The 26533-nt window shown below is 41.3% G+C and overlaps 1 protein-coding gene across 1 annotated transcript in view; it reads left to right on the top strand.

The window, feature by feature from the left end:
* The window catches only part of CA12 (carbonic anhydrase 12), an 85597-nt gene that overhangs the window by 35383 nt on the left and 23681 nt on the right, over positions 1-26533 (top strand). The window contains exons 3-8 of the mRNA XM_033921048.1: positions 10424-10603; positions 12832-12974; positions 16134-16229; positions 19603-19666; positions 21532-21689; positions 25742-25868. Coding sequence (XP_033776939.1) covers positions 10424-10603; positions 12832-12974; positions 16134-16229; positions 19603-19666; positions 21532-21689; positions 25742-25868 — 768 coding nt within the window. The remainder of the gene's footprint in view (positions 1-10423; positions 10604-12831; positions 12975-16133; positions 16230-19602; positions 19667-21531; positions 21690-25741; positions 25869-26533) is intronic.

The raw sequence follows: 26533 nt of genomic DNA, 5'->3' as shown, positions 1-26533 counted from the left end.
GCACCCTCCTGCTAGCGATCAGACAGGCTGCGGCCCGCTATACTTATAGCGGCAGAGAGATCCCTTGCCGCGATAAGTATAGCGGCCGCGTCTACTTACAATGTAGACCAGCATTTTGCTGGCCTACATTTTAAGCTTCTCCTCTACTAGGGAGACGCGTAGGGCCGCCTAGGTTCGCCTAAGGCCCTTAGACGAGCTTAGGCATCTTGCGGATCTCCCTAGGCTCCCGGAGGTGCCTTCAGGCCTGCCTAGGGAGCATTTTTTTTTAAAAAAACATGCATCCCGATTGGCTGATTAGACAGCTGTAGGACGCCTACAGCTGCCTAAAATCGGGACGGCACTTTGGAGAATCAGGGCCTCAGAATATATCTAAAAAAGGGGAAGTTAAATCTACATTGCAGCCTATTTTGGCTTCACAAATTCTCTGAAGGACACTTTTAGAAAGCCCTGGTATGAAATATTTTGTGCCCAATGGTGTATCGCAGAACCTCATGTGAACCCTAAAGTGGGTTAAGGGAGGGTAATTTTCAGAACTTTTACCCCTCTAGAATTTCCCATTCTGAGTCCTCCTACCTAAAAGTGCATCTCCTCTCTCTGGTTGGTCAGAGTGGTGGGGTACAACATTGCTCCCTCTTCCATTTTATTCTTTCCTTTCCTGGCCTTCCATCTGTCCTATTTGTGATTGTAACTCCTTTTTGTGCCTAACCTTTTGTTAATATTGTAAAACACTTTGATTATTCCTATTGAAAGGTGGTATATCAAGACCTATTAAACATTACTTGTAGTTTGCTTCTGTCATTTTTGTCTTGATTTGCCTATTTCCTATTTTATATTCAGGCTTCACTGGATCATAAGACTTCAGTTTGGCCAGAAATTTTCAAATTATCTCCCGAGCTCATATTAACTGTGCATAAATAATAGTTTAACTTTTGTACTATAGGCAAAATATACTCGCATCACTGTAGTTGTATTAAAAATAACAGTGGCTATGCTTATTTGTATTCTTTGACTAAAATTACTTTCAACATGAATACAATAGTGGCATTGAAGGCCACTTTTGCATGCTTTAATCTGTTTGACCTTACACAAAGAAGCTTTTTTTTTCTTTTGGGCTACAAAATAGTTAAAATTCTGATTTGATTTTATCTTGAGAGCAAATGACTTCTAGGCTACCAATATATGCCTCTTTATTTCTGGCAGGCTCGAGTTTAGGACTTTGATGTCCTTTGACCACTCAGGGAGGTATGGGTGGTTCAGAACCTGGAGAGCAGGGTGTCCCTAGCGAGGGGCTCCCCATTGCTGCTCTCGAAAGAAAGTCAGCATGGTGCATGAGAGCCAATGTGTGCTCTTAGGCCCTGCTCCCTCCTCCCTTACAAGTTTCCTGTTATCCTGTTCACAGGCTCTTTGCTGATCTTCCGGCAGCAGGTGTGGTGCCACAGGGCCAGTGCCTTCAAAGTTTGATGCCATAGGCAATTGCCTACAGGTAAATCTAGGTTGACAACAATAATAATTATTATTTATTTATATACCCCCCTACTGCAAAGTTCTAGGCGGTTCACATACATTAATAAGGCGCAATACAATCTTTTCAATAACAGCAACTCAGTCCTGTAATGATCTCCCATTCTATTTAAGACAAGAAAAAAACTTGGACAAATTTAAGATCAAACTTATAAGTTTTTTATTTACAGATGCTTTTAGCGATTAAAATTCTTCTTCACTGCCAATCTAATTTTCTTCATCAATCGTTATTGTCTCCCCTCCTAATGTACTTCCCTCGAATTATTGAATTTAACAATGAATGTAACCATTAAATAACTTCCCTTTTGTTTTACTATTATACGTAGAAATTTTCAACTTAAATATATTGATATCTGTATAAGTAATGTTTACTTTTTTTACCCAAATTATTGTATGTCCGAATGATATGTTACCTATATTTGTGAACAATTTGTACATCGCCTAGAATTTTGAATAGGCGATAAATCAAGCTAATTAATAAACTTGGATAACTTTATAAAAACAAGGAATAAAAATACAGTACTAAAATTATACAATAAAGATACTAAAATTATATACAGTAAAAATTCTAAAATTATGCAGTAAAAGAAGAATAAGATACAATTTGCTAAAATACAATGAAAGTCCTCAAGAACCTTCTGGCTATAAGATCAACATACTATTTGCCTGTCATTATTCTGGAACATCAATTTACAAATGTATCGAATAGACCCGTTTTTAGTAATTTCCTAAAGGACATATAAAAGTAGGCCTGGGAGATAGTAGTACTTAGCTATCGGTCCATTTTATCTGCCTGAAAACTGAGCATTTTATCAAAAAATCTCTTGTATCAACAAGGTTTGATGGTTGGAATAACAAATAAATATTGCCCTTACGTAATTCTGTTAGGTTTATAACATTCAAAGCATAGAGACAAGTAAGCAGGTGCCATGCCAAACACTTTGAAACAAGTACAACCAAATTTAAATAATATTCTTGCCTCAAAAGGCAACCAGTGCAATTGTCTATAAGATGGAGTGATGTCATACTTTTTTAACCTGAAAATTAGAGGGACCGCAGTGTTCTGTATAAGTCTCAATCTCTTTTGCAGCTTTTTATGACAGTTGATTTAGTTAAATTGTAATAGGTTATTTAAACATGTTCAAAACATGTTAATTCTTATCAATAAAACCCAATTCTTATCAATAGTGTACCCAAATATGTACCAAACTTGTCGATACTCCAAAATTTTAACTAAAGTGAGGGGAGGTTATAACATAATACCACATAGAAAAAAACCTGCCCTTTGTCTCAATATGTTTTATAAGTAAAATGTATTCTTTTTGTAATTAATTAGTAGTTTTATCTATTGGTTGGCGGAAAGGTTGAAGCTATAGAAAGAGGTCGTAAGGCTGCAATTGCCCCTGATGAAGGAAGTGAATCGGGGTACGCTGCCGGGCAACCAGTCTTCACCCCTTTGGAGATAAGCACTGCATTCGGCTTCTGTTTTCATACATACAGCTTTATTAGACATACTAGTCATTAAGCCCGTTACATTAACGGGTGCTAGAATTTATGTCTGTATTTTTCTGTCTCTTTCCTCCCTCCATTTCCCTGTGTAGCGCTGTCTCTGCTTTCTTCCTCAGTCTCCACTCTCGAGCTGTAACATTACTGCTTAGCTTTTTCTCCCTGCAAGCATCTCTGCTCTCTTTCTCATCCCCAGTCTCTTTGCTATTTTTCTCTTCTTGCAGGGGTCTCTGCTCTCCTTTCTCTATATGTTCCTGATTCCTGCAAACTTCTGTTTTCTCTGTATGCTCTTGATCCTGTGTTTCCCTGTAGGTGTCTCTTCCTTTTTTTTTTTTATTCCTTCTTCACGTATGGTTGATTTATTAAAAGTTTTTATATTTTTCCTATTTGTTGCATGCCTGTCTCCTTGGTCGCTGTATGTTTCTCTTTTTTTGCTTTCTGTGTTTGTTTGTTTTTTTTTGCTGATTGTCTACTTGGTCGCTGTCAGTCTGTCTGTCTCATTGGCTGCTGTATGTGTTTTTTTGCAGTCTAACTCCTTGGCCACTGTATGTCTGTATGGTTTATTTTCCTGAATTTATCCTTGGGCATTGTATTTTATTTTTTTTTCTGTTTGTCTCATTGGCTGTTTGTATTTTTTTTTTTTTGCTGTCTCCTTGCCCACTGTCTCTCTGTCTGTCTCCTTGGCTGCTGTATGTCTGTTTGTCATTTTTTTCCCTGTGTCTCTCTCTCTCCTTGTCCTCTGTGTTTTGTTATTTTTTCAATCTGTCTCTTTAGCCCCCTGTCCTTCTGTGAGTGTCTGTGTGTCTCTCTCTCCTTGTCCTCTGTGTTTTGTTATTTTTTCAATCTGTGTCTTTAGCCCCCTGTCCTTCTGTGACTGTCTGTGTGTCTCTCTCTACTTGTGCACTGTTGTTTGTTTGTTTTTTTCAATCTCTCTTTAGCTCCTGATCCCCTCTCACTGACCCTTGCGCGACTGCATGTTATAACGGCTGGGTTTCCATGGCAACCCTGCTCGCGGGTCTGTGAGTGTAGGGCCGTTTTGTCGGGTCTGGCGGCGCTGTGTAGCGGGGAGGCGGGGCCTCATCACCGGCCGGGCGGCTCGCACCGCCGGCCCCCAGGAACCCGAGGCCGGCGGCGGGGGAGGCAGGGACATGCCTGGTGTGCCATGGTGCAGGAGGAACGGAGATCGTCGTCTGGCTGCGGTCCGGCTTGTGGAGGCGATCGGGTGGTGACGTATTCGCACGCATGCGCACTCCTTCGGCCACAGACCTACAGCGCACGGAACACGCAAATAGAAGTGCGCATGCGCGAGTTAGCCTTTTATTATATAGGATGAGACTTTGCTTTTGAGTTTGATTTATATTTTTCATTTTTGATTCTCTTCAGTGGATTGGAATTTTTATATGCTGTACTGTACTGTGTGTACATTCTGTGGAAGAACATGATGTATAGGGTATATCTACTGAGCGCCTTTGTTAAGTACGTTTGGTGTAGGATAATTACTAAGGTCTCCTAATTACTGCAATTACAAAGAGAATACATTTTAGTTCTAACACATATTGAAGAGAGACACAGGGCAGGTTTTTTTTTTTCTATGTGGTACTATGTGGTAAACACTGAATCAGAAGCCAAGGACAGGCCTCAACGATGAGACGAAAGCACACAACAAGGAGTCATGAGGACAAGATGTCAAAGAGTCGGAAAGTCTAGTGAAAGCAAGGTAGAAACAAGTGCGTGTGTTCATGGGGGCCTACATTTGAGACGGACTCTTGATAAGGCACGTACGCCGAAAGCTAGGGGAGGAAAGAAGATGAATGCATCCATTCTTAGTGAAGGACCTGGAAGTCCCATAGCATGAGAGCAAAGGAAAATAGTTCCCTATCACCCAAGACTGATTTTCCAAAGCCCAAATTTGTCTTTTGGCATCAACCCCTCCCTTTGCTTAGGACAATTTTACTTCAGGGGGAACTCTGCACCTAAAAAAGTTTAAAAATCTTCCCATATTTGAAAATATGGTGACATTCTGCATATTTCAGCAACCTCTTTCACTTTTGCTCGGGCTCGGGATAAGAAAAAAATCAGATGTAGGCTCTCAGATTAACATCCTACCCATATCAAAATGCTCGGGCAGAGGTTAAGGCAAGGGGGACCACCCTCAGAGGCTGCAGCAATTGTATACTTCTGAAGTGTCCGGGATAAATTCTTTGGGGTGGGATTGTTACGGGATATTTATACCATCTCAGTGCTATGCTTTTTTTTTGTTTTTTACAAGCAATTTGATAGTCACCCGTTATCAGTTTATGGAAAGCATTGGCCAGGGGCAGTCTAAGGCAGGAGCTTCAATGTATCCATATGACAATGATGTTCAGTCACACCAAGAAAAGTTCCCAAAGGAAAATACAATAAATACACATGTCCAGCGCTGCGTATGCCTTTCAGCACGTTAGAAATGAGTAGTAGTAGTAAATATCAAAGCTCCTTTCTACCATAAGAATTCAGAGACACGATAAATGATCAAATATAAAGAGAGAAATTCAGTAACACGGCAGTCTGAGCTGCTTCACAAGCCCTTGACGGTGATACCAAAGGTTACATCATAATAGATCTCTCAAGTTTATTTAAGATTTGATCGGGGAGCTGCTTGTTCTTAATTGGGACGGAGGAGACCTTCATCGCTGCCCCGTGTTGCCCGCAGTGGCGGCTGGCCCCGGAGGTGGAATTCAGGCAGGCACTGTGGAGGACGGACCCTTGACGTCATCAGGTCCGTCTCTCCTAGCTGGGATTTTCTTTAAATTGCAGCCTGCTGCCGCGGTGTCTTTGGGAGCTGCTTGTTCTTAATTGGGACGACGGAGGAGACCTTCTTCGCTGCCCCGTGAATCAAGAATAATTTCTTAGTTTTCCTTTAATTTTGTTAGTTGTAAAGTAGCATGTCTCCCCATTATTGTGGACTTGAAAAGGATTTTTTTTGTGTTGTATAATTATTGTTTAAATTTGGTGTTAGAAACCTTTTTTTCCTTGGTATCATTTGATAGTGTTAATTATTAAATTTATTTAAAAAAAAAAAAAAAGATTTGATCTACCGCTCCTACATTTTACTGACTTAAGTGGTTTACAATGCAGCAAACTAAAATGAAATTAGGTACTTGAGAAGAACTACCCTGTCTGTCCTGACGGCTCACAATCTAGCTAAAGTACCCGATTAAAATAAAAATACGTAATACATTTTCAAGATCAAAAATCAAAGAAACTGAAAATAGAAATAATGAAAGAAGATAAAAAATTAAAAATAAAACAAATTTGAGAGAGAGAGAAAAGTCTCTGAGTCTCTGCAGAACCAGGTCAAGCAGCCGCCACCAAAGAAGCAGGACCAGGAGTCATGCCAATGAAGACCACCATGACACCAGTCACCGGACAGGCAAGGCCAGGTGCCGTCAACAGTAGACCCCTGAGTGAAGTTCAATTTCCCTTTGATGTGTCCAACAACGCAGCTGCAGGAGTGCAAGTCCGCCGAGGAGAGGGGGGAGAGAGGGCAGGCCACAAGTGTCAATTGTACAATTTTCATTCAGGGTCTCTGTGCACAAACTCAACATGTCACTGTGAATCTAATCATAGCCCCGTAAATATAAACGCACTTCCATTCGTTCAACTGAGACAGAGAGGCCAGCAAGAAATTTCACAATATGTTTCAGCTAAGTGGATTTTAGACTTCAAATGGATTGAAGTGTGTTTATATTTATGGGGCTAAAAAATATATAGAAGAGAGATCTATTATGATGTAACCTTTGGTATCGCCGTAAAGGGCTTATTGCTCTTAATAAAGCAGCTCAGACTGCCGTGTTACTGAACTTATCTCTCTCTTTATATTTGATCATTTATCGAGTCTCCAAATGCTCTTGGTATGGAATGATATTTAGCCACCATTCAGATAAATATATGTGTTTTTATGTGGATCACAAAAACAACTTATTCATTTAACCCTTTAGTGTCCATAACATTTCCATGCCTATAAATGCATTTAGGCAGAAAGAACAAGGAACACGAGTATAGAATGTCAGGTGCAACTCTGGGCAAGAGCGAACAAGAAAAGGACCTGGGTGTACTAATAGATAGGACCCTGAAACCGTCAGCACAAAGCGTGGCAGCGGCAAAGAAAGCAAATAGAATGTTAGGCATGATAAAGAAAGGAATCACGAGTAGATCGGAGAAAGTTATAATGCCGCTTTATAGGGCAATGGTCAGACCACACTTGGAATACTGTGTCCAACATTGGTTTCTCAACCTAAATAAGGATATAAAACTGCTGGAGAGGGTGCAGAGACGAGCAACGAAGCTAATAAAAGGTATAGAGAACTTGGAATACGAGGAATGACTTAAGAGACTGGGATTGTTCTCCCTTGAAAAAAGAAGACTGCGAGGGGATATGATCGAGACTTTCAAAATACTGAAAGGAATTGACAAAATAGAGCAGGAAAAAAAATTATTTACAATGTCCAATGTGACATGGACAAGAGGACATGGACTGAAGCTACGGGGGGACAAGTCCAGGACAAATATCAGGAAGTTCTGCTTCACGCAACGAGTGGTGGACACCTTGTATGCTCTCCCAGAGGAGGTTATTGCGGAATCCACCGTTCTAGGATTTAAAAGCAAACTAGATGCACATCTCCTTATGAGAGGCATAGAAGGATATGGGTGACTAAAATTACGCCAGGTGTACACCTGGCTGGGCCTCCATGTGTATGGACCGCCGGACTTGATGGACCGAAGGTCTGATCCGGAGATGGCAGTTCTTATGTTCTAACTTATTTCAGTTGCCATGCAACATGGGACATGAAAAGGTTAAAGTACAATTGTTCAGATCACGTATTTAGTGATCCTACTGAAACAGATAGGGCAGCTGATTATATTGGCATAAAGATAAGACGATAAATTATTCATTTTTTTTATGCGGCCCCCATGCCTTTGAAGAATATTCACTTCGTTATTTTTTATTTTTTTTATTCAGCTATTTCATTGTGCAACTAACTGGACCTAGACCAAATTAAGAAAAAAACAACACTCCAATATATGTTGTAGAGCAAATTCTTTTTTCTGAAGTCTAATTAAAAATGAAAAAATGAAACATTTCAAATGGACAGAGTACTGTGCTCACTTTCCATGAAAATGATCTTTCATGCCACTCAATCCCAAAATTGCAGACTAGTCTTTCTTGGGTCCCCTCCAAGTCACTTAGGCCTGGATTCTCTAAACGGTGCTGTTGTTGGCAGCTGTCTTAAAAGCGGTGACGGGACTAAATCGTGCGAGACAACGGCGCGCCGACAACTGAGCGCAAGGTTGACGGCGCGCCGAAGAAAAGCACTATTTTAAAGGGCTCTGACGGGGGTGTGTGTGGGGGGGAACCCCCCCACTTTACTTAACAGGCATTGTGGGGGGTTTGGGGGTTGTAACCCCCCACATTATACTTAAAACTGAACTTTTTCCCTAAAAAACAGGCAAAAAGTTTGGTTTCAAGTATAATGAGGGGGGTTACAACCCCCCAAACCCCCCACAACGCCAGCGCGATGTCTGTTAAGTAAAATGGGGGGGTTCCCCCACCAACACCCCCCGTCGGAACCCTTTAAAATAGTGCTTTTCTTCGGCGCGCCGTCAACCTTGCGCTCAGTTGTCAGCGCGCTGTTGTCTCGCGCGATTTTGTCTATGAACCCTTAAAAGCAGCCACTGGTCGCATGCCAATTGCGCAATGGCACCCTTTAGACTAATCACACCGCCAGCAAAGATAGGCACCAGAAATGTAGGCCAGGATATTCAAGACCTACATTTTCGGCACCTACCTTTTGATGTGAATCGCACCGCTGAAGGCATCTACTGATGCTTAATGTCACTTCTGGTGTTTGCCATGCTTGCAGTGGCATTAGACGCCAGTAGGCGTCTCTGCTGGTGCGATTCCAGGGCCTGGTAGGTGCCTTGAAATTTTTCTTAAGTAACATTTTAAACGGCGTTTTTTCACTTAGGCGCCTACCGGTGCTTAAGGCGCTGTGTGGATCAGTGTATCGCAAACTGTGTGCTGCGGCACACTAGTGCGACTCCTGAGATTTGAGGTGTGCTGTGAGATGCTGGGGAGAAGAGGCACCGCACCAGCTGACCGCCTACAGGACGTGCCTCTCACAATGAGAGGCACATCCTGTAGGCAATCGGCCGGCGACAGTGCCTCTCCTTCTCTCATGTGTCTTCCCTGCTGGCGCCCCCACACCGGTGGTTCAGGGCCTGTCTGGAGGGTCTTCACGCATGCATGCGCGTGAAATCATTGCGTCAAAGTCAACGTACTTCCAGATGCCTCGAGCCACGGCCTTAGGCCCAGATTCTCTAAATGGCACCATTGTCAGTGGCCGCCTTATTCAAAGATAGGTGCTGGAAGTGTAGACCAAAGTTTTCAAGGCCTACATTTCTTGCGCCTATCTTTGACATGAATTAGGGAGTGACATGGAGACAATTTTTTTCCCTGTCATCGTGGGGACTCATTTTCCCGTCCCATTCTTGCCAGTTCTTTTCCTGTCCCTGCCCCATTCCTGCAAGCTCTGTCCTCATCTGCACAAGCCTCAGACACTTTAAAATCATTCTAGAGCTCAGATTGTGATGTCATAATGCCTCATTCCACCAGTGCCTAAGCTCCGTCCTCATCTGCATAAGCCTCAAACACTTTAAAATCATAAGTAGCAACATTCTAGTGCTCAGATTGTGATGTCATAATGCCTCATTCCACCAATGCCTAAGCTCCGTCCTCATCTGCACAAGCCTCAAACACTTTAAAATCATAAGTGTCCCTTCTCAGTCCGCCCTTGGGCTTGCCTAGGCCATGGTGGTGACCTCTAGATTCCTTGCTACTGCACACCTACCTCGGGAGGGGGAAGGGGGGTGGGATTCTGAGGGAGGTAGGGGATGGGTTGAAAAATTGTAAAATTGTTCTTTTCCACTTCACAACTTTCTGTGTTCAGTACTTGTTTGATTTGCTTATTCATCAGTGTATGTTGTTCATTTTCTCATGCAATAAAGATGATTATTTTTTAAAAAGTCATAAGTGTCTGAAGCTTGTGCTATTAAGCAGAGCTTAGAGGAACGGGGCAGAAACAGTGCCAGTGACAATACTCGCAGGGATGGGATGGGGGGACGGGGACAAATTTGCCCCTGTGTCCTTTCTCTAACATGAATCATGCCTCTGGATTTGCTTATGATGGCATGATTCCAGTGCCATTTTTTTAGGCCCCTTGAAAAAAATTTTTTAAGTGGTGTTTTAAATGGTGGTTTTTTTCCCACTTATCTTAGGTACCTACCATCACCTAAGTTAAGGCAACCTTTGGAGAACATGTCCCTTATTGACTATTCACGTTATTCATTTTTCCAGGCCCTGATGGAGAGGAAAACTGGCCAAAGAAGTATCCATTTTGTGGAGGAGTTTTTCAATCTCCAATCGACTTTCATAATGACGTTTTGCAATATGACTCCACTCTCACGCCTATAGATCTCGTAGGCTATAATGTGTCCTTCCCAGAACACTTTACCATTTCCAACAATGGGCATTCAGGTAAGAAGAACTAAGCTGTTGATACAATCTTCCTTCAGATTCTGGAGGCTGCTGAAAGAAAACCAGTGGAAAATTCACCCTCTTAGATAGTTATTCAATGAAAAGTATAAATTTGGATGACAATGGATTGCTGCTGGATTCCTTTGAGTGAATAACTGAGATAAGTAGATTTCCTACCTTTAAGCTGCTTGCTGGGATTTTGAATGAGGAAAATATGAACTGTATTTTGAGAAATACATATGAAGATAAAAGCAGATAAAAAATAATAAAACTTTTGGGGAGGTTTTTATGCCAGTGATTGTAAGGTGGGAAAGTATGAATGCTGTACAGCGTCATGTAAGAACTTCCCTTACTTCTGAGGCTTTTGCTACCCCACTGATTTACTAAAAACGTTTTCTTTATGGATTTCCTTAGGATTTTACAGATTGCTGTGGTAGAGGTCTATTGACTTACAATGGGTTTATGAATCTATAGTTCGGATATTAATATAGCACTGTCTCTTATGATATTGAAGACAATGCTTATCATATGGTTATGGTTTATTAATCTTGTTATACCGCTCGTTCATTTTATTGGTCCAAGCGGTTTACAAAATACAATTAAATATTTTAAAAATAGATATAGAGAGAGGAATTCCAATGTTAAATAGGATAGACAACCCATACAAACAGCAAACATTCGCTCCTACATAAAATAATAATAGCATAGGGTTTCATAACAGATTTGGACAGGTTCCTTGAGGACATCAGGTGGGTCCATTATTATGCATTAACCAAGCAGACATGAGGTTGATCCCTGGAAGTGAGCAGCATGGAGTGGATCTCCCCATTTGTATATGCTGGATACTTCCAAGTGACGCTGGTTGGCCATGCTGAAGACAGGAGGATGCTGGGTTTATGGACTACTGACCTGATGCAGTATAGCATTATTTATGATCTTATATAAAATGTGCAGAAAAATATCTATGGGTACGTTTGCAAAACGTTCATTAATTCACCCCTTTCCTCTGTTTTTCCGGTGCCTAAGTAATAGATATTCAAAAGTCTGGCAGGAAGTTAGGAGGGTAGAATTTTGTAACACACCAGTGGCCACACTTGGAAGGTTGCCACAAATTCAGTCCAGATTATTTGCATGTCCAAAATGCATCTGTGTACCAGCAAGTGATTTTAGAAATGAAAACATTGGGAAGTTGAAAAATGTAATAAATATAGGTTTCTCTTGGGTAACAAGTGATTATAATTATAAGCTAATGAGTTATAGAATTGCTACTCAGTCTTGTAAACTGGGAAGACTTTTCTAAATGCACCAAAGGGCTGATTCTATAAACGACGCCTAAATCAGCCAGCGCTTAGAGAAATGGTACCGGCCACATGCCAATCACACTTAGGGCTCCTTTTACGCCCCGCGCGCTAAACCTTAATGCCAGCATTGAGCTGGCGCTATTCTAGAAGCGTAGCACGCGGTTTAGTGCGTGGTAATTTCGTGCGTGCGCTAAAAATGCTAGCACACCTTTAGTAAAAGGAACCCTTAGACGCCATTTATAGAATCACGGCTAGTGGTGCCTAGGTAAAAACTTAAGCACCTGAAATGTAGGCCAAGGTTTACATTTTGGGCGCCTAAAGATTTTGGAGAATCTCGCTCAGTGGCGCTTAAGTCACACCCCCCCCCCCAGAGACATCCCTACTTAGGCCTTAGGTGCCATTAGGCACCATGCAAAAGGCACCTAACGCCCAATTTCATTTTTCACCAATTATTGAGGCTATTAAGAGTATTTTGCCAATTAACCCCCCCTTTTACAAAAGTGTGTAAGAGGTTTTTAGTGCCGGCTGGCATGCTGAATGCTCTGCGCTACTCCTACAGTCATCGGAGCAGCGCAGAGAAGTCAGCACATCGGCCGATACTAAAAACCTCTTCCGGGCTTATGTAAAAAGGGCGGTAAGTTAAGCGCCCTGTATAGAATGAGCCCCCAAATGCCAACAAAATTGGGCACATGCACAGAAGAATTAAAAAGCTGAATTGCACCGTTCAAACTAGAAGAAGGAATGCTGAAGCCCGTTTGGGGTTTTCTCTTTGTTCTCTGAAAGCCAGAGAATTTTATATCCTCTTCCAAAAAAATCTACCCTTGAACTATTGAAAAAAAAAAAAAAATCAGAGAGCTTCCCTTAGGCTACTTTTGCAGTTCTTCAGAGATGATCCTCAAATCCGTCTTTGCCATCTCCTACTTGTAGTGAAAATGCACTTGCCATCCAGCATGCATATCCGCAGTCTTCCTTTCCGATACACCGCTTCTCAGCTTCACCTGCACTGGGGAAATAGGAACAAGCCCATGGGCTCTGAGCACAGAATCGGTGGAAGACAGTTTGCAGCTGAGGTAAGAGCATGTTCTGAACCAGTAATTTAGAGCAGCTCTTATTATCAGAGCCAGGAAAAATTTACAACTGAAGCCGCTCATCTTGGTTAGTATGGGGAGTTATTAATGCTGCTGATTTTGATTATTTGAAAATGACGACTGTGAGAGCTGAAACTTATAATTCTGTACAAAAATAGGGCTCCTTTTACAAAACCACCATAGCAATTCTCTCCGCGTCAAATGCACCGAAGCCTAGGGTTACCAGACATCTGGATTTCCCTGGACGGCTTTTCAAAACCCAGCACTTTGTCCAGGTTTTGGAAAGCTTTCCTCCACATCGCATCAGGCAGGAGGGCAGGCGGCGGGAGGCGGGGCTGGGATGGGACTGGGATGGGTGGGACTGGGCAGGCCAAACGGAAAATCTGGTAGCCCTACCAAAGCCCATTCAGTTCCTATGGGCTTCAGTGCATTTGCCACAGGACAATCACTACCATGGCTTTGTAATACCGGTAGTTATAGTTGTAGAAATGTAAGAGAGACAGACTAAAGCAGTGGTCTCAAACTGGCGGCCCGGGGGCCACATGTGGCCCGCCAGGTACTATTTTGAGGCTCCCTCAGTATGTTTATCATAATCACAAAAGTAAAATAAAACAGTTTCTTGATCAAATGTCTCTTTAGCTATAAATTACAATATTATTATTATTAAGACTTAGCCAAAAGGAAAGATTTATAAATTATAAAGAGTTTTACCTCATGCAAAATTGTCGTTTCTTTAATAAGACATTAACTTTTTTTTTTTTTTTGGCCCTCCAAATACCTACAAATCCAAAATGTGGCCCTGCAAAGGGTTTGAGTTTGAGACCACTGGACTAAAGGTAGTTATATTTCAGTCCACAGTTTGTTTTATAAAACTTATTTTAAGAATAGGATAGAAAACTTTGCCAGATGGTGAGGCCTGTTTTTTTGTTTTTGCAGTACACTCTACAGTACATAAATTTTCAGCTTCACGGCTGTCATCATCCCAGCATGAGATAAGTGTCCTTGGCTTTCAGCAGTGCATGGCTTACTCTTCCTTCATCAATAGTTTTCTTAATTTTATGCCACTAAATCAAATGTTTCCTTTTCAGTTCTACAATGATTTTAAGTCATTTCTAATATGAAGTTACATAGTTGTACATTTAAAACAACAAGGAAAAAAAAATATTTTTTACTCCATGCCAGGGGGCGTAGCCAGACACCCAACTTTGAGCAGGCCTGATTCACCCCCCCCCCCCAGTACCTATATATTCTTTAGGTCTTTGCCGACAGCAGCTCATTCCCTTTGCCCACACCAGCTGTGAGCCTTCCTTCTGATGCAACTTCCTGGTCTTGTGAACACACATCTATTTTTGAAGGATGAAAGTCCTCAGCTGCACCCCATCCTCACAAGTGCGGCCTAGGGCGGCTTTGATTGGTGAGAGCCCACTATCTTTGTCTCTCACTTGTTCCATGAATAGTACAACACTAAGCAATCCACAGAAATAATTGCTAGTGACCAGTCGGTGGGTTTAGCAGTAAATAATTACCTGCTAAATTTGTTGAGTGGTTTGTAACCACTGAAGTATTTAGTGCATTAATGTAATTACAGGCCTACTTGGAGACATAGGGTAAAGGTGTAATATCAGGTTAGATGTATTATGAGCTTCTTGCAGTTATTCTGCTCTGACCTTATAGCCAAAGAATACATAGTTCAGTTACATTGGGGTCCTTTTTACTGAGGCGCGCTAGCTGTTTTAGCGTGCGCTAAATGCTAACACGTCCATTATACTCTAAAACAGTTAGCTCGCCTTAGTAAAAGGACCCCATTGTTCTTAATGTTCCATAGAAAAATGGTCACACCCTCCCCTATTCTTTAGCTCTAATTTTTCATGAATAAATGATTTAAAAAAAAAAAAATTGTAGCTGATTCAAGAGATACAATAGTGTTTCTATATTTTATAAGAAACTTCATTGGCTGCCTATAGAAAAACGTGTGGAGTTTAAAACTGTTTGATGATTCACCATATTATAAAGGCAGAGGCTTCCAATCATCTCCCTTTGTTCTTTTCATGTTTGCATTGTTAATCTAATAGATTGAGTAATACATTTTTTATTGCAGTTTCCCTCTTTCAGAGGTATACGTTTAACCGTCCATCTATTTCCTCTTTTACATATGCTGCATATGTTATTTGGAATGATTTACCTATACAAATAAAGACAAGTTGGTTATTGGAAATTTCGTATAATGTTGAAAACATTTTTATATGATAGATTATAAAGTTAGTAGTTTTTAGTAAAAGAATTGTAAAGGATGTCTTTTTATCTTATTATTATGGCTTCTTTTTCATGTAAATTGCCTTGAACTAAAATGGTATTAGAGCGATTCAGAAATCTTGGATTAGATTACATATACAGTCAAACCTCGTTTTGCGAGTAACCCAGTTTACGAGTGTTTTGCAAGACGAGCAAAACATTCTCGCAAAACTTGTCTCGCAAACCGAGTATTGACTCAATTTGCGAGCACCCCCTGCCCAAACAACTTGAAACTTACCCCCCTCATCTGGCACCGGCACACAGCCCACAGGAAGTGCCGGTGCCACTTGAAGAACTTCCTCCTCGGCGAGAGGGAGAATTAGAAAGCCTTGAGCATGCGCAGATGCATGCTCAAGGCCCGGCAGAGGCAGGAAGTTCTTCAGGCAGAGGCAGGCCCGGCAGAGGCAGGCCGTTTGGGCCGAAACATGCGCATGTCGAGTCACAGAGTCATTTTATGAATTTTGGTTGAATAAAGGCATTTGGATTTATCAGATGAGTTGAAAGACACTTTTTGTTGTGCACCATTCTGATTGGGACAATTCTACTTTTGTTCTGTACTTTTGTGGCTGTGGTTTTGTTTCCCCTGTTTTATCCTTGTATTTTCAGATACCTTCATAGATTGCCCCTGGAAAACCTATTTTTAGGTGGATAAATCTATACATGTAGGTCCTGACTACTGTTCTATTGTGTCCTGAAGGGTTATTTGATCATATGACATGTTGTTGGCCATTGATATATATATATATATATATTTTTTTTTTTTAACTAGTCACAGTAATGGGAGTGTCTGAGAAATGTCTTTACATTATCCAAAGGACAATTCATTATTCCCTCTCTGTTTCCCTGCAGCTTCATATTGTACATTACAACTCTGATAAATACCCAGATATGGCAACAGCAGTGGATAAAGCAGATGGATTAGCTGTGTTGGCCATTTTCATTGATGTAAGTTGGTTCATATGTATCGGCTTTGTCTCATCAAAGAATGGCTAAAATATCCAAATTCAGTGCATAGTTCCTACTAGAAATAAGTGAGATTTCAAGACTAATTTTGCATAGTACATCTGGGTCAGAAAAGGGATGTCCAAGTCGGGACATTCGGACTTTTCTGCAAGTGTCACAAAAGCTTCACTGAATGCAGAGCCTTTTGTAAAAATATGTGTAAGGACACGCTAATACTTTTTTTTTTACAGAAAGGGTGGTAGATGCATGGAACAGTCTCCCGGAAGAGGTGGTGGAGACAGACATTGTGCCTGAATTCAAACGGGCCTGGGATAGGCATGTGGGATCTCTCGGAGAGAGAAAGAGATCATGGTTACTGTTTTCAGGATGTACAGTGTGACTAATCAAATTAATAACATATCTAAAAAGTGTTTTCTGAGTCCATGGATGCTAAGGAGAGTTCGCAGTTTTTTTCATCGGCATCACTTTTTTATTTTAGTCCAGGCTATAATTTTAGCATATTTGGACTATGCTAATTCTCTTTACATCGGTTTAAGCAAATGTAATATGAAGAGATTACAGCTTATTCAGAACACGGCTGCCAAACTGATTTTTAGTAAAAATAAATTTGACCATGTTAGACCATTATTGAGGGCATTACATTGGCTTCCAATATATTGGAGAGTTCAGTTCAAGTGTGCTAATGTTGTTTTTAAGAGTTTATATGGTATTTTTTTCCCCATTGTTTCCTCTTGCTTTTAACTCTCATCGTCTTCAGTCTACTAGGAATTTACAAAAATTTAAATTAACTTTGGGTAAATTCTCACATTCTTTGGCATATACTATGGGCTCCTTTTACTAAGCTGCGCTCATGGTTTTAGCATGCGCTACAGTGCCACGTGCGCTAGACGCTAATGCCTCCATTGAGCTGGCGTTAGATTTGAAGCGTAGCGCAGGGGTTAGTATGCACTAATCTGCAGCGGGCGCTAAAAACGCTACCGCAGCTTAGTAAAAGGAGCCCTATGGTGAAAGTTTGGAATGATCTTCCCTCTGTTATTAGAACTTCTTTATCTTTGATCCATTTTAGAAATTTCTAACGGATAGTTGAAAGAGGATGCCTCATGGGAATTTCTCTAATCAATGGATGAATGCTATTATTTACTACTTTTGGAGTTTCATCACATTATCACTAATGTATTATTAATTTAAAGTTTGTTAACCGGGTCGAGTTCCCTAGAGGAATGATCCGGTATATAAGACTGAAGATTAGATTAGATTAGAAGAGCCAATGTTCAAAAATATATGCAGGAAAGTCCACAAAGTATACCAAGTAGAGCCAGTCCTTTGACCCAGGAGTTTACAATATAAAATACTTTATTTCAAACTGTGAAAAAAAATAACTAAACAAGCACTGGGACCTAGACCAACACCGGCTGTGTTTTGAGGGGTCCTTTTGAGGATCGGAAATCCAATCAAAACATACAAAATAAAATAAATGATACAACATTAGTGAAAATGAAACATCACATCAAAGATGAAATAAAAACAATAATGAAATAAAAAAAACTATTAAAAATATATCAAAATCTAAAATATAAAGACTGTCTTAATATAAAAGCATTATGAAATCATTAATACATAGCATTCATAATAATATCACATCAAGAATTGATGATAAAACAACACATGAAGATAGGGAGTCGAATATAGAAGCATAAAAATTGTCTTGATATAAAATCCATTGTGAACTAGAATAATAAGTGATAGTAATAGGACGGGTGAAGAAAGAGCAAAGTACAAAAAACGAAATGACTAAAAGAATAAATAAATGAAAACAGAGCACGGAAGATAAACCAAAACAAAGAACGACACACCATTGTGAATGCCAAAACAAAGCAGTTACTGCCCCGACGTGGTGATCCGTCAAAGAGAAAACTCAAAGAGAAACCTAAAAGAATGTGCATCCAACCTCATGCAGGGGGCAACAAACGCGTTTAAAGAGTGAGTTGCAAATCGTGAAAACTAAAGGTGTGAGCAAGCGCATGTCACCTTATTTAAAAAGTGGCTGCATTAATAATACAAAACTGAAAAAAAATCCGACAAGATGTGAAAAAAAAAAAAAAGGAGACTAAAACTCCCACGAATGGCGGGCAGGCATACACAAATTGCGACTTAGCCGTTTAAATGGCTAACCTGTCTTTCTTGCAAAAGCTGCCAAAGGTTCCTGGATGGCTACAAAAACAATAAACAAATAATACTTAATACTGCTGCAAAGTGACAGGCTAACTTAACCAGCGTTAAAATATGAAGAAACTCATTACTTACTGTGTACGTTACATAACCCCCAAAGCATCCTATGATAGTCAGCTGAAAAACTGATTGGAAAGACGACTGCGGCCGGGGGGGGGGGGGGGCAGCCTACTTATAAAGGAACTAATATGCTGACGTGGCCTTACCTCGGACAAGATTAGAGACGGCCGAAAAAGTGACATCAGCGAGAGAGAGGTTGTGAATGATGACGTTTATGTGACAAATAGCCACAATCCTAAAAAAGTAAATGAAAAAGGAAAAGTTTGAAGTGAAAGTTTAAAAATTGATAAGCAATATAATTGATTAGCAGAATGCTGTGACGTAGCATAAATAATATAAACTTGAGCATATAAATTGAAGACCTTTACATGGTTCAGCATTGAGCATCTGTGCCTCAGTCTGCCTGTGACAGTCAGTGTTTAAAAAAAATTCTGATCACCAAGCGCTGAATGCTGACTGGTTTCCTCTTAATGTGATAGAGAAATGAAATGCTATCAGCTGTCATAAATTTTTAGTAAAAATTTCAATGAGTTTTCAGTGAAGTTTGTAACATTTACTTGACTTGCTTGTATAAAATAAAAAGTGCTTTTACTGGGTGGTCATGTCGTGAACAATTGGCAGAAAAAGGGATAGTAGCCCTGAGGAAACCCCCTCTAAGGGTGAAACATGTTGGCTCATTAATCCCTTATTAATCATCTACCACCAGCCAGCTAAGTATTCTAATATTGAAAAATTTCTTTAAAATATTTATAGTTTTAAGGCTAAAATAACTAAAAACTAAAAAATCAAAAAATAAATGAAATAGACACACACTAAATATTTTGACCCTATGACGATTTGGTGCGTAAAGCCAGAAGATATGATATGGTGATCTTCTGGTGGCATCTCTGAGGGCATAAAAATCTGTTGAAAAGCTCTCTATTGTGCACAGGGAAGTAAGGGTGAAAAAAACGTTATCACCTGGGTTATTCTGTATTGATACCTGATCCTTGTGAATAAACTTCATTGCATTATATACGGCCAGATATAACAATTTATATTTTAAGCTGTCATGTGTCTATTCCAGATTGGTAATTTCAATCCTTCATTTGAAAAGATCTTTTGCCACTTTAACGCTGTGAAATTCAAAGGTGAGTAGCTATATGTAGTAGGATCTACCTTTGTAATCACTAATTACTGCCGTGCTTCCCAAATAGCAGGTCAGAACCACATATGAGGTCACATCAGGGATGGAGTCACAAAACAAAGCTGCTTTCCCTTCCTCTAGACCAGTGTCCCGCAAACTTTCTCGAGCCGCAGCACGACTAAAGGCTCGAGGCCCCCGGAAGTGTGTGGACCCTGAGATGCCAGTGAGGGGTGCGAGGAGGGAAGAGGGCCATAGAGGAGAGGCACTGGCGCCCGCTGATTGCCTCAGGAAAATGTAAATCTCCCTACCCTCTTTATAATCACTAATTCTTATTATGTTTTTCCTTCCTTATATTAAAGTTCCTGTAAACCGTGCCGAGCTCTACCTTTATGGAGAGAATGCGGTATATAAACTTAAGGTTTAGTTTAGTCTTGTAGGCAGTCAGCAGGTGCCGGCACCGCTCCTCCTCCGCGGCACAGTTTGCGATACACTGCTCTAGATCTCCAATGTGACCCAGGCCCAGTCGTAGCAGTCAGCATGGGGACTGTGAGTCTCTGAGCACAGGTCCAGTCCCTCTTCCTATGTGAGCTTCTTTTTAGAATGGAAACTCATGCACGCATGGTACTGGGGCCTACTGACACTCAGGGTCCTGTGCTGGTTGCTACTACTCCTGCCTTTGTGCTTTTGGAGAGTGTGACCCTACTACTAGTACTTATCACTTATATAGCGCTGTACTGTACACTTATATAGCGCAGCACTGTACATTTTGGCATTTTATATAGCTGGTCCCTGCTCGGAAGAGCTTACAATCTAACTTGGACAGAAAGGCATGACCCTGGGCAAGTCTCTTAATCCTCCACTGCCCAAGGTACATTAGATAGACTGTGAGCCTGCGATGACAGATATGGAAAAATGCTTGATTATCTGATTGTAAACCTTGTCCAAGTGGTATATAAAAACCCCGTTCCCTATAGCAAACAGGGAGAAAATAAGAGAATTATTCAGAGTTCCTGTATAGTCTACAGAAGGCGTTTCTTTCTCACACAAACAAATTAAGAAGGGGAATGTTTAGTATTCCTCACTGGAAGCCAACAAGGTGTTTCCTGAATCATTGCATATAAGAGAAGTTGTAGGAACCAGGGTTTCAGTCATACTCTAGGAAAACTAAAGCAAAAGGTCATTGAGTCTGTAGCCCAGTAGATTTAAGTATTCACCTTTCTGCATCTTGACTCAAGTGAATTCACATACAGTTGGAAAGACTCTGGTTCTGAAGGTTTACAATCCTAGGGATTACATGTTTTAACATGTATTAACATATATACTGATGCAAATTATTAGTAAGTAGGCCCTTTTGAGAATAATGGTGTTTTCATTAAGGGCTCGTTTTACAAAGCCGCAGCAATCGCTCAGATGCCCATAGGGATTTAATGGGCATTAGAGCATTTGCCATGGGCAGCAGCTACTGCAGCTTTGTGGAAAAAAATGGGGGGTGGGGTGGTAAATCATTAACACCCATTAATATAGCTAGTCCTTGTTTGTAACAGAGGCAGTGGTGGGTGATGGGATTAGCCCAAGGTCATGGGCAATGTCAGAGAGAAGCAGCACTCAAGCAGTGGTTCTCAACCCTATTCTGGAGGACCACCAGTCAGTCAGGTTTTCAGGATAGCTCTAATGAATATGCATAGGGCAGATTTGCATGCTTGTCACCTTCATTATATGCAAATTCTCTCATGTATATTCATTAGGGCTATCTTGAAAACCCGACTGGCTGGTGGTCCTCCAGGACAGGGTTGGGAACCACTCAGACATAAAGAAGCGATTGGTGCATATTCTATCTACCTATTCATAACTGTGCTGGATCTTTTCCAGATCAAAAAATTCAGGTTCCAGGTTTCAATGTGCAGGAGCTGCTTCCCACCCAATTGGATGAGTACTTTCGCTACGAGGGCTCCCTGACCACACCTCCCTGCTTCCCAAGTGTCCTGTGGACAGTCTTCCGGAACCCAGTGAAGGTTTCACAAGAACAGGCAAGTCTTCCTTGAATAGGGCTCAATCTTTCCTCCTGACTTTGCAGAGCGCAGGGTCTGTGAAATTCAAGCTGAGCAGATACTGGGTTAAAGCAGCGGTTTGTGTGAATTGGTCTTGTTTCAAGTCAGGTGAGTAACTGTTAGTAAAGCATCCAAACAGATAAAATTTGGGGGCAAAGATTTTTAGGCTACATTTAGGAAAACGTGCTATTGAAATGAACAGGCATCTATTTCCAGCCCTGGATCCAGATGAGCTAGCCGAATAAAGAGAGCAGGAAATGAATGGCCCAAACACGAAACAGACTTTCCCAGCACATGAAGATGCATTTTGGGCACACCAGCTGAAATGGTATTGCATCCTGATTTTAGAATTTGATTTCAGTGACATTTCTGGATGCTTATCCTATAGATTAGAGAATGACATGGTGACAAAATTCATCACCGTTCCCTCCCCGCGGATAACCGCGGGAAATAATCCCATGTCATTTTCTAGTGTCTGTTTCAACCTCAGTCCTTCTTCAAAGCAAAGCTTGCGGGTCAGTGGTTGTGGCCATTCATACTCTGATTCTTCCCTCTCTCCTTAAAGCATGACATGAAGATGGTTTCCCGTGAGGACGGGAACGGTGATGAATTTTGTCACCGTGTCATTCTCTACTATAGATCTCATTTAGAACTCACTTTGCACTGCACAAGATTCATGTTTCCAGTGGAGAAAACTCACATTTATAGACTTCGGACCTATTGAGTCATCCACTTCCACACACCAAGTGCAATCAGACTGAAGAATGTGCAAAAACCACAGGTTGTTTGTACATTAAAAGCCTGTAGAACAGAGTTAGAGGTCTATTGGCTTTGAAGAAAACTCAGTTCTTTACAGTTTGCCTTTAATTTGACCACCCTAAATTATCCAGATGTGATGATGGTATCAGTTTCCTTTTTCAGAATATGGAAAACTATTATTAGGAGTTGGCTTGCTATATTGATGCACTTTGGCGTGTTTGGGCTGTGGAACAGACCATCAGGGTACCCTTGACTGATTAATCCATGTTTGTGGGGACTAAAACCAGGCTTAGACTGATGCAGCAAACTTTTTTTTTTTTTGAGGGGGGGGGGGCAGCAAGGTTCCTGACTCCATCCTTCCTTTTTCTGACAATTTTATCCTAGGTATCAAGGAACCCACGTGATCACTCCAGACCTCAGGGGCTCTAATCCAACAACCGTCTCTACATGCTCTATGTTAATGGTACTAACTCAGCCTGATTTGACAAGCCTAACCCATCCGGGTTTTAGGCCTGGAAACACAGGATGACTTTTGATCCCAGTGCTCACTGCATTCTAATACTCTTGCTGTACTGGACTTTCTAAGGCAGGGGTGGACAAATCTCGATCCTCAAGGGCTGCAACCCAGTCGGATTTTCAGGATTTCCTCCCCCCCATGAATATGCATGTGATATGTTTGTATACAGTGGAGGCAGTGCATGCAAATAGATCTCACGCATATTCATTGGGGAAATCCTGAAAACCTGACTGGGTTGCCCATCCTGCTCTAAGGTATGAGTGGAAGTTGAGGTCAGCAGCAGTAGGAGGGAAGAGTTCAGAGTCCTGGATAGGGTAACGATGCCAAAGCCAACAGCCTAGCCTCTTAATTTGATAATCTTAGTGCCTAAATGACAAAATACTAGCGGTTAGTACATGAACCTAACATTCACGAGTATAAGTGTTGGTTGGGTTTAAGCGGGTTAGAAATTTGTTAAAGGAAGTCCATTTCTGTCGGAAGCGTGCGCTTTGCTGGAAAACGAAAACCAAGGGGGAAGGCTTGTCAAGGTCGGCATAGACAATTTTATAAGAACTTGATGCCAGATTCCGAGATGGAGTTTTTGGGTGTTGGACCAGCAAGATATTGAGACGTCCCATGTGGCGGGGATAATATGGAAAAGCTGGTTGCGAAAGTATTGGCTGCTGCTACCTACAGCAAAAGTGCTACCAACCTTTCCTTAGAGAAGATCCAGGTAAAGAGTGACTGTTGTAATCATCAGGGCAAGGATCCTCTCAATCCAGCAAAGACCTGAAGACAACCTAATAATACCTTAGCAAGAAGTAGAAAATTAAACATAAAATTAAAAGAAAAGCAAAATTAATTCGAACAGATCAAAAAAAGAAAAAAAATTTGCTTAATAAGTGGTATTCTACAAACTTGGGGCTCCTTTTACTAGGCTGCACTAGCGGTTTTAATGCATGCGCACTAGACGCTAACGCCTCCATTGAGCTGGCGTTAGTCTTTCAGCGTGCGCTAAAAACGCTACCTCAGCATAGTAAAAAGAGCCCTTAATGCACAACCTGTGCAAGGGGAGCGTACATATGGATGGAGCATGGGCAGATCCAATGCTTAGACATTTACCATAGAATAATATAAGTTACACACTAAAGTACACCAGTGTTTCTCAAACTTTTTTAGCTCCAGCACACTAAAGGCCTCTTCTATTAAACTGCGTTGGCAGTTTTCTAGTGCAGGGGAGCTGCGCTGAGTGGCCTGCGCTGCTCCCGACGCTCCTAGAGTTCCTATGAGCGTCAGGAGCAGCGCGGGCCATTAGTGCGGCTTTCTGCGCTAAAAACTGCCAGCAGAGTTTAATAGAAGATGGAGTAAATAGAGTAAATGTTTTTCGCAGCACATTATAATTGAAGTGATAAAATTGCAAAACCAACATAAAATTACACTTGTGAGTTCTTTAAGCTATGTATGGGTAATTGTAACAACGGTGAAACTTAAGTAGATAGAAGAGAATTGCTTGTTTTTGAGTGCAAATTAACGCAAAACGCTGCTCGATAGTACAAGCCCACATGCATATTTCATCATCTACCATCTGCAGTCCTTATCTTTCTTTTTTTTTTAAATTTAATTTCTGTGAAAATCTAAGGGCTCCTTTTATAAAGGCACGCTAGCGGTTTTAGCGCGCGCTAAAATGCTGCCCACACTAGCCACTACCGCCTCCTTTTAAGCAGATGGTAATTTTTCAGCTAGCACGTGCTAATCTTGTGCGTGTGCAAAAAAAAACGCTAGCACACCTTAGTAAAAGGAGCCCCAAGTTTGCAAAGATAAGAAGATCCAAACGGTAACAAAGCCTCGATTGCTTTGTTGCTCAAGTTGGGATAACTACTTCATAAAAATTAAACTAAAATTTCTTGCCATTAGTTTTCAAAGATCAGTCACGTCAAAGAATGACGCTTGTCTTGGCGGTTGTATCCTTAAGCACACAGATACTCATAATATTGACCCTCTTGCATACAAGACATACATGTATACTTATGAAGGGAGTTTTTAAAATTAAAGGAAAATTCTGGAATCTCTTTGGGGCACATCACTCTTTGAGAGACACTGAGTTACACTAACATTTGCGAGTGTGATAGTGCTTAAATGTTGGTGTACAAATGTTGACTTATACTCTGTTCTATAACAGAATTGGAACAACCAGGTGTCTTCATGGAATTTGTGCTCACCACCCTGCATTTTAATGCTCAAGTTTGGGCAACCTTTATAGGATTGCCCCTTAGGGGGTAGCATTTGCTGAGGCCAAACTAGAGGCCAACCAAAACCTCCTCTAGTGATTTTGGTTTTGGTTTCGACTGAAACTGAATCCTCGGCCGGAATCCTGCTCATGCCATTCCGAATTCTAAAATGGTGGCCACCATTTTGAATGCCGAGCCATCGGGGATAGGAGCAACATGGGGTGCTCCTGCTCCAAAGAAGTCACCAAGGCCGCCAGGGCCTTTAAAAAGTGGGGAGGGGAGAGCAGGCTGGGCTTTCTCTGGAGGGTGGAAGGCTGGCTCGGGGGTGGGTGGGTGGGTGCAGTCTTGTAGCAATGGTAGCGGTGGGAGTGTGGCCATGTTTTGGGTTATACCTGAGCATTTTCAGTTATTTTCATCCAGAACCTGGACCCAAATTTCAGAGCAGTTGTGGTGCTGGATTCAAAACCTAAATTGAAATTTGGTCAGCCTCTACTACATACCCAGATGTGTATTATGATACTGAAAATGCAGTTTTGTTCCATTGGTAGCTCCTGGCATTGCAGACGGCGCTCTATTGCTCTCAAGAGAATGACTCGGCTCCTCTGGAAATGACAGATAACTACCGACATGTGCAAGAGTTTGATGAAAGGCGTGTTTCTGTTTCCTTTCGGGAAGGTAAGATGAGCAGGTAGCCTGAGTCCTGAAAGTACATGAAAACTAGATCTGGAAACATGACTCTTCTCATCCACAAACAAGCTGGATTTTTTTTTATTAGTGATCACAAGTTTTACAGGACCAGCAAATTGGGTTACCATATTTTTGATAGAAAAAGAGATAAAATGTGACCCTTCCCCATTCTGCCCCAGCCCCCCCCAAAAAAAAACTCATCTCCATTTCTTCCTGGAGCTTGGGGCCACATCTGGAAGGCCTCCGAGCATGTGCATATGTGACATGATGACATAAGAACATAAGAATAGCCTTACTGGGTCAGACCAATGGTCCATCAAGCCCAGTAGTTACCTCCCCTCTTAGGAATCTGAGCTCCCTCCAACTCTTCCGTAAACATCTGAAAACCTGGTTATTCTCAAAAATGTAACTCCTCCTCCCTCTCTGGTTATTCTAGTCCTCTAAAATTTTCTCTTCATTTTGCCTCTTCCCTCCACTGGAGTTCCTTTCTACCCTAACTCTTATTAACCGTGTCGAGCTTTACGAATGTAGAGATGATGCGGTATACAAACCAAAGGTTTAGATTAGATTAGATTAGTAGCCTGTTATCACAGTGGCCAATCCAGGTCCCTAGTACCTGGCCATATCTCAAGGAGTAGAAATATTCCATGCTA

Source organism: Geotrypetes seraphini, chromosome 14 (assembly GCF_902459505.1).
Source record: "Geotrypetes seraphini chromosome 14, aGeoSer1.1, whole genome shotgun sequence".
NCBI lineage: Eukaryota > Metazoa > Chordata > Amphibia > Gymnophiona > Dermophiidae > Geotrypetes > Geotrypetes seraphini.
The sequence above is the reverse complement of the archived record's forward strand: the minus strand, read 5'-3'. Positions and strand labels throughout refer to the sequence as shown.